At 30.5% G+C, this 13,375-nt stretch overlaps 1 protein-coding gene across 1 annotated transcript; it reads right to left on the bottom strand.

The window, feature by feature from the left end:
- Nucleotides 1-2,775: 2,775 nt before the first annotated feature.
- Nucleotides 2,776-11,970, bottom strand: LOC134697282 (uncharacterized). Its single transcript, XM_063559455.1, has 7 exons — nucleotides 11,848-11,970; nucleotides 10,451-10,492; nucleotides 7,751-7,895; nucleotides 6,634-6,884; nucleotides 5,501-5,758; nucleotides 4,742-5,161; nucleotides 2,776-3,105 (listed from the first exon to the last, which is right to left on the bottom strand). The coding sequence occupies exons 1-5, from the start codon at nucleotides 11,858-11,860 to the stop codon at nucleotides 5,502-5,504; spliced, it is 708 nt and encodes a 235-aa protein (XP_063415525.1). The 5' UTR covers nucleotides 11,861-11,970; the 3' UTR covers nucleotides 2,776-3,105; nucleotides 4,742-5,161; nucleotide 5,501.
- Between the last annotated feature and the right edge of the window lie 1,405 nt (nucleotides 11,971-13,375).

The following is a 13,375-nucleotide window of genomic DNA, read 5'->3' as shown; positions in this document are numbered from 1 at the left end:
TATATATATTTAATTGCATAATTGTAAAGCTGCATTCAGAACATTTTCTAGAAATAGTAAAGTATCAAATATAATCACATTGAATTTCTCAAAATACTTAGTTTCAGTCGAGCTTATTGAAATAAATTAACTTAAATATCGATGAAAAAAAAAGTTTTCTCGTTTAGGCATTTAACGGTATTGGCTGTCTTTTCACTATTATCTTTCATCGTACCTTCGGTTGTTCGTGAAGGCTTTGGCACATTGATCATTTGATTTAAAAACACCACTTAGTTCAATTATTTTTCGTAAACTCATGTTAAACTCAAATATTTTTTTATTCTTTTCATACCGAACAGTTATAATTTGTATTTAAGATACTTACAATTATAATGCAAACTAAAACGTATCTTACAAGTACAATCTCAAAAAAAACAAATGAACTCCAATGAAAACTCAAAAAGGAAGGTCCCTAATCAAATGGCAATTTAATAAACTCAAACACATTAAACGAATGGATGACAACTGTCATATTCCTGACTTGGTACATGCATTTTCTTATGACGAAAATGGTGGATTGAACATGGTTGTATAGCTAACTTAACCTGTCACTTGTATGACTGACGCATCAAATCCAATTATATTGACAAGCAGTCATTGATTGTTTGTGTTTCCGAATTCGTTCCGTACAATTAACCTGTCAAAGATTTATAATGTCCAATTATCGTCCCTCTCGACGCCTATATTACCCTGACTAGTCACTCCGTATCTATTAGACGTCACAATTTCTGAGAAGAAGTTATCAGCGACGTCACAATTTGTGAGTAGACGTTATCAAGCTTGCTTTTGTCAAGCGTAATACTGTCTTAAGGAAGGGAGAAAGACAAGTACAAGAGAGATAAGTATAAGAAAGATAAATAAGTTATCGTACCAAATCAGGAATATAACAGTTGCTATCCATTCGTTTGCTGTGTTTGAGCAGTTAATTTTGCCATTTAATAAGTATTGTTCCATTTTGAATTTTCATTGGAATTTAGTATTTTTGTGGTTTTACTTTTTCCTTCGTCTAGATAAATTATGGTATGCATTCCTTCGTTTTTTCCAGAGCAAAATTGTTCGTATTTAAAACTGAGACTTACCTATCTTGATCATCTTCAGTCCATTAATATTTAATAAAAAATAATCAAAACATTTGGACGAGAATCTAATTGACAACGATAGGCGTAATGCAAATAAGAATTGTGAAAAAAAAACTAATTCCTATTTAGATTCATATCAGCATGGTTTTTTTTGTAGCTTTATATATATGTTAGATAAGTGATTGTCATTATATTATATCAATAAGTTAAACAAATAAGACTAACTATTTTCGTGCTTTATTACCTTCAAAGTTTATCGTGAACAAATTTGTATAGCTATTTTTTATACAAATTATTTTTTGAATTTAAAATAAATATTGATTCTAATATTTCAAGACTAGTAACAAAGAGCTTGAAAAACTTAACAATTGCAGTACTGTTTTTGTTTAATATAAATAATGACAGTCATGTGTTCATAATACAAGCTAAGCTATTCCAAACGAGTATCCGAAAAGAATTATATTCCGTTGTTGATACTATTGTTATTGTAATAAGCCTTAAACATGCTGGTAGCCTAATAGAGCTAACTTAAGGTTGACTCATTGGGCATTGGTTGTGAAAATGAAAAAAATAAATATTTTCTTATATTTAAAATTATAAAAATAATTTCGACTAAAGTATTCTTGTCCTAACTTTGAGAGGTAGAGACGACCTTACATGAATTCGAACAGTTTACCTTTTAATGATGTGTTGTTTTTTTTGTACTACCGCTTTCAGTATATTTTTAAACATCATTTCACTCTACATGATAAAAGAAAACGGAGCTTGAAAAGTGTATATTTTCATTAACAAAATCGCAGTCATATTTGAAACTTACGATACGTTTATCTTCTTTTGGGTATGAAAACTCCGTAAAAATTATCAACGAAAACGTTTGTTTTATTAAGTCCGATATGCTTTTTAAAAGTAATAACTGTAGGGGGAAATCGTACCCTGAAAGTGAATTGATTGATCCGTGACATGTTGTTTCTATTTTTTTCATGTGACTTATTCGTAAATAAAACTTTTCCTTAACAGTTGTTCATTGATCTTTTGTAATAAATGTGATCTTTGAAAATCAGTTATAACTTTGATCCTTCTATTTATTGCACGATTGTTTACATTGTTATATAATATCTTGGTTATTTATTCGAACATTTGAACTTGTGATGAGTCGTGGTTGAAAGGACTATTTGAGGGAGCAAAACACACTCATAGTTTTCAAAGACCCTATTTCCTTTGTTTTCTCTAGTTACGTCTTCGTGTTTTCTCTAGTTACGTCTTCGTGTTTTTGTCTGTTATTGAATTTTGTGTTCTAGGCAGATACTCTCATCAAAGATACCCGGAAAAAAAATTTCAACGTAGTTACGAAATTGGTCACCTGCCTATGACGCTCGTTTTAAATACATTAAGACCTACAAGGTATGCTATTAACATTATTAACGTGCATTTGAGAGGCTCTCATTGGTTTTTTTACAAATCTGACACTATACAACTTTTGCATAAAATTGACAATACAAAAACTAAATATATAAATACTGTCATAAACATAGATTTAATTATCATAAACAATGTTCACGGACATCATGAAAAATCTTAAAAATAGAAGATTTCAGTCTTTTATTGGTAACATTCTTCTACTTTACTGCTAATTTGTCAAGTACATATTTTCCTCCCTGTCATCTGTATGTTTGGTTTTATCTCCCATTTTCATTGTGAACGTTTAGACTGGTATCAGGTTTCCTCAGCATTGACAAAACTCTGTAGATAAGTGAAGTACTGTCAACACATAAAAGCAAGGAAGCAACTGAAATTAATAGGGTAATGCCTACAAATCCAATATTTGCTGAAGATTTTCGTGAATCCCATGCAGAGGTGTGTTTTCTCGTATAAGAAGATGTTTTAGTACTGTCAACTTTAATGTCATTGACTATTTCGGTAATACTTTCTTCCAATGAAATTTGTTTGGTTACATTATTGCATGTGCAAACACAGTGTGGTGTTTTACCTACAAGAAATGAAAATAATCAAATTAAATCATATTCAGATATCAAAATATTAAATAAATCTTATAAATCAATTTATAATAAATTAATTAACAAAAAATAACGAATTCAAAGGAAAATTCTAAACGTAAAGTACAAATGTAAATGACAAATTCAACAGCTCAAACATCAAACGAATGGATAATAACTTTCATGTTCCTGACTTGGAATATGTTTTTTTGTATCTGGTAAATGGTGGATGAAAACTAGATTTGAAGGTAGCTTAACCTCTTACTTCTATGTCAATCAAATAGGATTCCTTAAGTTTAATTTGACAAAAAAAATCACTTATTTAAATAAATAAACTTGTTCAATGTGCATTACCTACCGGATTGAAAATATGAGCCAAAATATTTCTCTTAAAACAAAATTGTCACGCCTTACTATTCGTTACCTGTAATTACCACATGAAGGAGTTAGTTCTAATCATTTTTTGTATGAGTCCAATTACATCGCTGATACATTATTGACAGTGATTATAATTCATTATAAAATGGTTTGAAATAAGGACAACTTGGCACGGTCATGTCAGATATCAGATAGAATGTCAGTTTAAAAAGTTAAACTAAGGTAGAACAAAAATATCGATTTAAATGACTGTTTCGATTCGCCAAAACATAATCATGCATGTGCAGGTTAAAGGTAAAACGATAACGCGCATGATGTGTTTCATATCTTAATTGAATTCTTATGACTGTTTTGCTGAGTGTGAATTCGCAATGCTATGAGACGTGTCTCGGTATTTGTTTACCTAGTAATATTGATGTGTTTAGTTACAAAGTTTATTTTTAATTCTGATCGGATATTGTTTCTAATCGTTTGTAGTTGTGATTCTATTTTCTATTGCCTATTTGCTAAAGTAAAGATAATTAATTACCAGGTTCATTTGTATAGTTTCAGTTTAAACATTCTATGTGCACATGGATTTTTAGGTTTACACAGTTTTATTTGGAAGACAGTCCGACATGGATAGTTGCTTTCTATGTATATTGCATTGTCGTTAATTTTGTTGTACGTTATTGTTTCTTTTTATTTCTTTGTTTTCCTCTCAAAATTGATGAGTTTTCCTTGGTTTAAGTTTGTAACCCGGGTTTGTTTTATGTCAGTCGATTTCTGACTTTTCAACAGCGGTATGCTACTGTTGTTCTTATTAAACGACAAGAAATTGCTATGGATATCCAATCAACTATTGATTTTGATTCTTTTAGATATATCTATTTATAATTACTAGTATACCGGCCGGACTATTGAATATTTTTTTCAAAACTGCTTTTTAAGATACTTTTTGCAGTGGCTGTTATAAGCAATACCTATATTTCTTGTTTTACCTTTTTAAGTCCACTTTGTAGTTATTAAGACTCTCGATTTTATGTTTTAATATAATCCCATGTAAAAAGTTTAGTTAAAACGTTTACATATTTGAAACGATTTATACATTTTATAATTACGTATTTTTCTAGTCGTCAAAGTCTCGAGAACAAAAATCGCTCGCCGTTATAAGTTGCTTCACAGAATTCATTCAATTGTTCATTAATAGATTACAGAAAGCATTTGTTTACCTGTTTGATAAGTATTTATATTAATATTTGATTTACGTACCTTTACTTTGTTCTTTGTGTGTAGTTGGAGATGTAGTTATTGTCAAGTCTGACGTTGTATCATTTAAAGATGATGTCATGTGATCTTCCGTTGTTGGTGGTATTGTTTTTGTAAAAACTGTCGATGTAACTACTATAACAGATGACACGTGATTTTCAGTTGTTGGGGATATTGGGGATATTGTTGCTACTGTTGTAATATCTGATGATGTAAATTCTAAAGAAGATGTTTCGTGATTTACGGTTGTTGGTGGTATAATTGTTTCTGTTGTCTTATCTAGAGACGAAACTATAAAAGAAGTTGTTCCTTTTTCTGTTGTCGTTTTATCCTCTGTTGTCACACATAACACACAATCACTCACCACAACAGAGCCACAATTATCATATGGGGGCACCACCAAGACAATGTGGTCTTCATTTACTTCAAAAGAAAAGATTTTTTATTATCATCTTTTACGTTTTAATATAATTTAAAGTATCTTTGATGTAGAAGCACACTGAAATATTTGATTTTGAATTTGTCAAACAAAATTCTGGTTTAAAAGAGTACACATTAGTTATGCCATATATTATAGCATAATAACACACATGGTGTACTTTAGTTAATATTGGTTCAGTTTTGCATAAAACTATATAATTTATTCAATAATTCACATGATTCATTTGACTTCAGATTACAGTTTTATAGTCGTTTATTTACTTATTTATCTTTCTATGTGTACCTTCTAAATAAATATAAATATCTAAATACTAATCTTACATTAAAAATTCCTCTTCATATAAAGATGATCACCGGGAGCAAAAATCTGGTCATTATTTGTATAATAAGGTCCGTCATACTTTGCATACATCACACAATAAGATTTCGAAGGTTGAAATAAAAAAGCCCAGCAGAATGCAATACCATTGCAATAATTTATGCACACTTCTTCCGTCCCATGTGTGTCCATAGTAGACAATCCTAAAGGTGCCCTTGTATCGCCTTCGATTTCATAATAAAATCCAGACTGAAAAATGGCTGAAAGAAAAACCGACATTAGTGAATACTGAATTGTTATCTTATATAAATATAACGAGAAGATAAATAGCAAATAAATTTCAAGACAGAAACAATTTCAAATTGTTAATTTGAATTATTAAAATGTAAATGTAAGGTAAAAGTTACTTGTTAAACTACTTAAATAACTCCACACTTGTACTACTAAACATAAACAAGACGAGTGTCTCATATACAGCAAAGTCTGTTCACCATTTTGGACCAGCTCAGATCATCAATAGTTTTTGATGGGCTTTGTGATGCACAGTCTTCTGTTTTTTATGTTGTGTATTGTGTTATATTGTTTTTATGGTGGTCTTTTTAATGGAGATAGCTTTGTCTGTTTATTGTTGACTTCTGAGTTTGAATGTCCTTCTGGTATTTTTCGCCACTTTTTTCTTCGGCAAATTGTGTCAAAATATGTGTGTAACCTTTTTGAAGTTAAAACAGAAAAGGACACTTCAAGAGGAACTTCTATCTTGAGGCCGACAACTCCGGCACAACCATTTTTAGTTAAAATACATTCAGTCAATAACAACAATTTATTTAAAAGATTTTTCACTTACTGTCATACTCAACTAATGTACTAGTATTTAATTTAACTTCTTTCATGATAATATACGTCGAACAAGTATTTGTACATTTTTTTCAAACAAATGCAGTATTTTAATCGTCAAGATTTATATATAAACTCCGTTGTTGGAGAGGTTAACTTTACAATAATTTCTAATAGATCTAAGAAGATGTGTTATGAGTTCCAATGAGACAACTCTTCGTCCAAATCACAATAAGTTAGCAAAATCCTATATAAGGCAAAGTTCGGTCTTCTTTGAACATATATAAATAGTTGATCTCACCTGTATCAGATTCACATATGAATGTTTTTGTGTCTGATTCACAATCAGCTAAGAGCCAATGCATGTCATCGTCTTCCACTTCAACATAAGCGCATAAATTGTCATTGCCACTATTCAATACAGGTGACCAGTTTGAAAACGAATTTGCTGCAAGGCAGTCATTTGTCCAAACACGGTTTGTTGGTTGATTTAGATCTGGAACATGTAGTCCTATCCAAATGTCTCCTTCAAAATTAGAAGTATTGTCCTCTCTACAAAATCACCAAACAAAATCAAAATGATAAAACAATAGTACTGATTTATAATCCTTACTGTTATGCCAGTGAAAATATAACTTGGTACATTAATATACTTGTACATTTAAATGAATGCTGGATATTTCAAATATTCAAGCCTCAAGCATCACCGAAGATTTTATGAAAAATTGCAGACGGTGCAGAACATTTGGCACAGTCACTGCTAGAACAATGTATTGATAAATTTGCGGAATATTTGTAATAGATAATTGCTTTCTACAGATGTGATTAGTTTTGCAGTTGTTGTGTTAACCTTAGGTGATAAGGTGTGCATTAATAACATCTTCTATGTTACCAAATAATTAGCAAAATGAGAAACATAATATAGTAGGGTTTATCTAGCAGTCAATATGAAACCAAAAGTTAACCTCGAGTCCTAGTTACATGTTCTAGCTGAAACAACTTTCTTATTAGAAACACATAAATTAAATAAAATCAACACGATAAAGAAATCTTTTATATTTTCTTCGATGAACTAATTTTAAAGCCAGTTCAGTTAGACAAGAACTCATAGTTTAACATAAAGGAAAAACATGTATTCATATACAGAGAGTTCTAAATAAATTAGAGTTTTAAAAAATCGTTTATTTCAATAAAACTATATCATCATTTTCATATCAGTAGATTAGTGCTGGCTACTTGGCATGTTAAACACGCAAGGACTAATAGTCCATCGCCGTAGGTATTGGCCTATCAGCAATAGTAGTAGTTACGGCATTAAACTTTTCTATACCAGATCTCTTCAAAAATAACCCTTGCCTTTATACAGCAAAATCCAATTTGTAATAAATACTTTAAACAGCTTATACAACTATAATTACATGTCCAACAATGCTTCGTGTAGAAGTTGCTGCTTCGCTGGTTCATCAATTGTCACTAAATGTTGTCCTATACTTTTACAATACTGATTAGCATCATTCCAAGTCAAAAAGTTGGTAAATAATGTTGTAGATGCTAACGCTAATTCTGCAAAAAAATTAAAATAAATGTAAAAAAAAAAGATAAATGCTTAATTGACGGACGTTTCTACAATAGGTTGCATTTCTGTAGATATTGACAATGTAATTTCTCATAGGAACTACTTTTACGGCTTAAACTGTACCACTTTACTATGAAGATTTGAAAACAATCTTATCCTGGAATTGAAATTTCATATGCACCACGATTTTTTTCAAAGGTCAAAATATAGGGCTGTGCGGCATATTTTCAACGTTTATATGCCCTAAAATTCTCAGAGTTGAAACTAACTCTATTTTCTTAACTACCCCTACCTCGAATGAAAGGTTGCCACAGATTTTAATGTCAACAATATGCACATGAAAATTAAGTGGTAAGATTCCCAAGTTATGTCTCTAGGAACCAGTTTGTAAACAAATTATTTTCTATGTATATTCAAGATCTCCTCAAAAGAGGCGTGTTTTCATAAACAGTTGTATTTACAAAGTGCATCCTTTAACGCAAAGCACTATACTATTTTTCAACAAATCTTCAACAAATTATCACTTCAGCTTTTTTGAGATAACTTAAAATGTAAACCAGAACATTGCTGACCTTGTTTTTTTTTTGTTTGTTAATATAACTACATTGTGGTTAGCATATGAGCATTTGATTCCAGTTTACTGTTTTGATATATTATTCATCGCGATAAAGTTAAGTAAAGAGATGACACTCCGTTTCTTGTTAAATACTAGTCTGTAAATCTTATTTACATGCAATAAAATACTGATAATTTGAAAATTGACAACGATCTCGTGTGAATGCAAACCAAAAAAACGGAGATGATCAGGTCACCAAATTAAAAAAAAAAAACTTTGTTTGATTATTTGTAATGTGCTTAAGCTTATTTAAATTTCTTCGTCTGAAAATATCATTTAAATGAACATGCTTAAGGAATCCCAAAACCCTGATCGACATATTTTTCTCATATTTACTTTTGATGTTACGTTTGATAGTTCTTTTTAGGTCTTTTACTTCCAGACGTTAAATATCTCTAACAGTAAACATTTTTTTTGTATCTTACAAATGACGCAACTCATGTTTTGGGTTGTTGTGTTTTATTTTTGTCGTAGGTGCTCTTTTGCTTTGTGCTTTGTGTTTTGCTGTCTCTGATCTGGGCGTTACTGATTAGTCTTATGGGGATGAAACACGCGTCTGACGTACATGTTTAAGGTTACAAGCCTAGTAACTATTAGTATGTCACAATGTATTGGGTTGTTTATTTGCGTATTTCTCGGTCTTGTCTCACATGCATCTGATTCACATATAAATTATCTTGTGTCTGTTTCACATTCAAGTAAGAGCCAACGCATGCAATCGTCATTTTTTGGTTTTTTTTCGCTCGAATTAGGCTATGATTATGTGTGTGCATTAACTCTTAACATACCCAATACTTCAGTGACGTATTTAGATGCGAATTATCTGTTTCACTTCTGTAGTGTTCATATGTAACATGTGTTATATATCAGAGCAAATTGAAACATAAAAAGTGTAATTGAAGTCTGGAGCTGGCATGTCAGTTAACTGCTAGTAGTCTGTTGTTATTTATGTATTATTGTCATTTTGTTAACTATCTTTGGTTAAATCTTCTAACATCAGACTCGGACTTCTCCTCAACTAAATAAAATATTAATATGCGTATTATTATGCGTTTACTTTTCTACATTGTCTAGAAATATAGGGGAGGGTTGAGATATCATAAACATGCTTAACCCCGCCGCATTTTTGCAACTGTCCGGAGCTTCTTCCCTTTGTTAGTCTTTTAATATTTTTAATTTGAGTTTCTTGAGTACAATTTAAAGTTTAGTATGGCGTTCATTATCACTGAACTAGTAAATATATTTGTTTATGGGACAGCTGAAGGACGCTTCGAATGCGGGATTTTCTCGCTGCATTGAAGACCTGTTGGTGACCTTCTGCTGTTTTCTGTTCCGTGCACGGTCGGGTTGTTGTCTCTTTGGCACATTCCCCATTTCCATTCTCAATTTTATGTCAAACACTTATTATGATATAAAAGACAAGATATTTCGACAACATTTCAGAATCTTCGGCCGTTGTCTGCTCTTCGTTCAGGTTGTTGTCCTATTTTTCTATGTCTAATACGATATTAATGGGGTTAGTTAACTCAATCTGGGACAAGAGCCCCATAGGATGTTTATTAATCCTTTATACATCGTATTAGTTGACCAGCACACTGGGAAACCAATTTATCTTTCGGACTATTAAATATGGGAATTTTTCAGCTGTTGTTTTAATGAAAATTGAAAGTATGCTCATCATTATTCTGATAATGATGTGATTTTCAAACGTTACCAAAAGTACTTCAAATTCCACCCGTTATATATGTAATGGTAGGTTCTTTTTTTTACAGACATACACATTGCCACAATCGGTTGGATCAGTAAAAAGGCTGCAAATTGATATCATTAATCATGTTTAATCATGTTTTAAACTGCTACATTTTATAATAAGCGCTAGAATAAAGTTGATATTTTCTTAACACAAAATATAAAAATTAGGCATACCTGTAATATCTATCAGAATCGACACTGCTATTATCTTCATTACTGCAAAAAAAATATTCAAGTAAGTTGTTAAAATAAAAAATGGATCGTAGTTTTTCCAACAACATTATATTTCAATGCATTCATATAGCTACACAGACCCATTTCTTGAAACAAAAACATAAATGCTACATGTATACCATTTAAAACCTTTCGAAAAATATAAGACATACATTTAACATATTTAAGGTGGTACCAAACACCTTGAATAAAATTGATTTTGCTCGTTAAATTATGATAAAATTTGACAAAAATATATAGCTTTACCCTTTGACAAAAAAATGTAAATTTCAGAAAACTTGAACCACATACTTTATCCGAATTGTTTTTCATTAGATATAGATAAGTTTGACAAACACTTATTTTTGTCATTGCGGAGTAAAATATTTCCTTAACAATAGAACGATATTAAAGCGTGCATCTGTTTTTGACAGAGTTATCTCCCTGTTGTGTTATGCACCATCTTAACAAATAATTCATATTTCAAAAATGGTGGCGTATCAACAAAAAGAAACTATAATCGCGTCTTCTGGTGTTTTATCCCAACAGTAAACTTTATAGGGCACCAACATATCTTAAGAAAAACTATGCAAACAATCAAACCAACAGACTAACATATGAAAAAATAAAATGAAACTAGAAAAACTCATAAACCGCATCAACTAACTATAACCTCTGAAAAACTAGTTCATGACAAACAAATGAAGCCGGTTTAGTTATTTTTATCAGGCTCACACATTGCACCAGACATGAAACAAAAGTATTACATTATAAGGTAGAAAAAGGTCACTATAAAATATTAATTAAAATAACTCAAAAGAAATATTAATAAAATCAAATAAACATCCTCTGAACTAATAAAAGAAGGACGAAAGATACCAGAGGGACAGTAAAACTAATAAATCGAAAATAAACTGACAACACCATGGCTAAAAATAAAAAGGACAAATAGACAAACAATAGTGCACATGACACAGCATATAACAATAAAGAATAAACAACACGAACCACAACAAAAACTAGAGGGGACCTCAGGTGCTCCGGACAGTTAAGCAGATCCTGCTCCACATGTTGCAAATAAGATCCATGACATTATATAAATACAAAAAGAAAACAATGTCAAAAAGGACAACCATAATCTGGTACAATATGGCATTAAATAAAAACAACGTACCCAGTCAACGATAAAAGATCATAATTTAGTTTTAAGAAGTACTAACACATATTTTGTAAAATTCTTTGTTGTTCATAGTCCGAGAACAGTAGTGAAAATTTATAGTTTGTCGTATTCTTTCTCCTTAAATACTATTTATTCTTTCGTAACTTCAAAAACAGACTAATTCTAATATAATACTTACATATCTTAAACATCTTAAATTCTCCTGATCAAGATATTTAAAACAAGATTTTCAAAGTAAGTAGAAAGCAATATTGATAAAACAGGACATCATAAAAATAAGAATAGAAACAAAAAAACTTTCCGTATAAATTAGTTTATGAGCATGATATTTATGTGACTTTAAATATATCTAAGATTAAATATTGTCATAAAATATTTATTTGTTAAACAACATGAACAAGGTATTCTAATAGTACATTGTTACTTAGTAAGATTATTGAAAATCAACTTATAACAAATATTTATAGAAAGTTTTCAAACAAAATGTATTCGGTTAAGTGCTCTTATTTTCGAAATTCATAGATATATTGATTATGATAATTAAGCATGTGAAATATAACATAAAAATAGATAGAAGTAAAACTTAAGAACTGCCGCTGAGTGTATGAGACTATTAACGACAGTCATGATGATAGGATTTTGTTTTACTACATTGACTCACACGGTCGATATGCAATGCCAGACATATGTTCTTTTCCGATATATGTATTGTAGACTGCAGGTCGAAATATGTATCTTAAGATATTTGTTTTTAACATGTATTAAAGATTAATACACATTGTAACTATTATAAATCATTGTAATATAACAAATGCCACTGGACTAATAATATCAAGGTTGTTATGAGATGGTCATCGACTTATTACTAACATGATTTCGTTTTCTAAAATTTAGAAATTATTTCGAATAAGATATGCACACCACGACCTAAGATGAATTTTGTTATTTCCCGGCAGGCTTGCTAAACATATACTTATACTTATACACCGTTTGTTGAACATGTAGAAGTTTTGTTTACTTCTCCTTGTGAAAACAAAGCAGAAAATTGTCTCTGACAAAAAATGACTTCTTTATCAAGTTCAAAATCAAATTTGCCATTTTCGATACCAATTATCTTCATCTGAATATGAATATCAAAACCTACGACAGATAATGAATGTAAAAAAAGTCAATACAGGCAGCAAAAGTAAACCGCGGTTACAAACTATAACCGAGCGAAACTTATCATCTATCAGAGAAAAATAAGGGAACAACAGAAAAACAACAACCAAATAATTGCTAACATACATATTATTATTTCATTTTATATATTACCGATTATTTGATAACAACTGTCGTATTCCTGACTTTGTTTATGCTAAACATACTTTAGTCTTTTTTAATATTTAACATGCATGTGTTTGTCTGCAGAAAATAACCTTGTCGATGTTGTCCCTTATCTTCGTTACATCTTTCAAGTTGATGTTTTGTCCATAGAAATTTTGTGTTGAGGGCAGATTTTTGAGAGTAGCTAATTAATTTTTAACAAAATATCTAACTACATATAACAATATATAACCTCCAGTTTTTGACGGGGTTTATTCTTTAGTTTTCTATGTTGTATAATGTGTACTATAATTTGTGTCTTTGCATATTTTTTTTTACATCCTTTGAGTTTTCAGTTTATTATCACTCGGAGATCGAGTTTTACTGTCCCTCGTGTATAT

The sequence above is a fragment of the Mytilus trossulus genome, chromosome 14 (genome assembly GCF_036588685.1).
Source record: "Mytilus trossulus isolate FHL-02 chromosome 14, PNRI_Mtr1.1.1.hap1, whole genome shotgun sequence".
Lineage (NCBI taxonomy): Eukaryota > Metazoa > Mollusca > Bivalvia > Mytilida > Mytilidae > Mytilus > Mytilus trossulus.
This window is presented reverse-complemented; position numbering and strand designations above follow the sequence as displayed.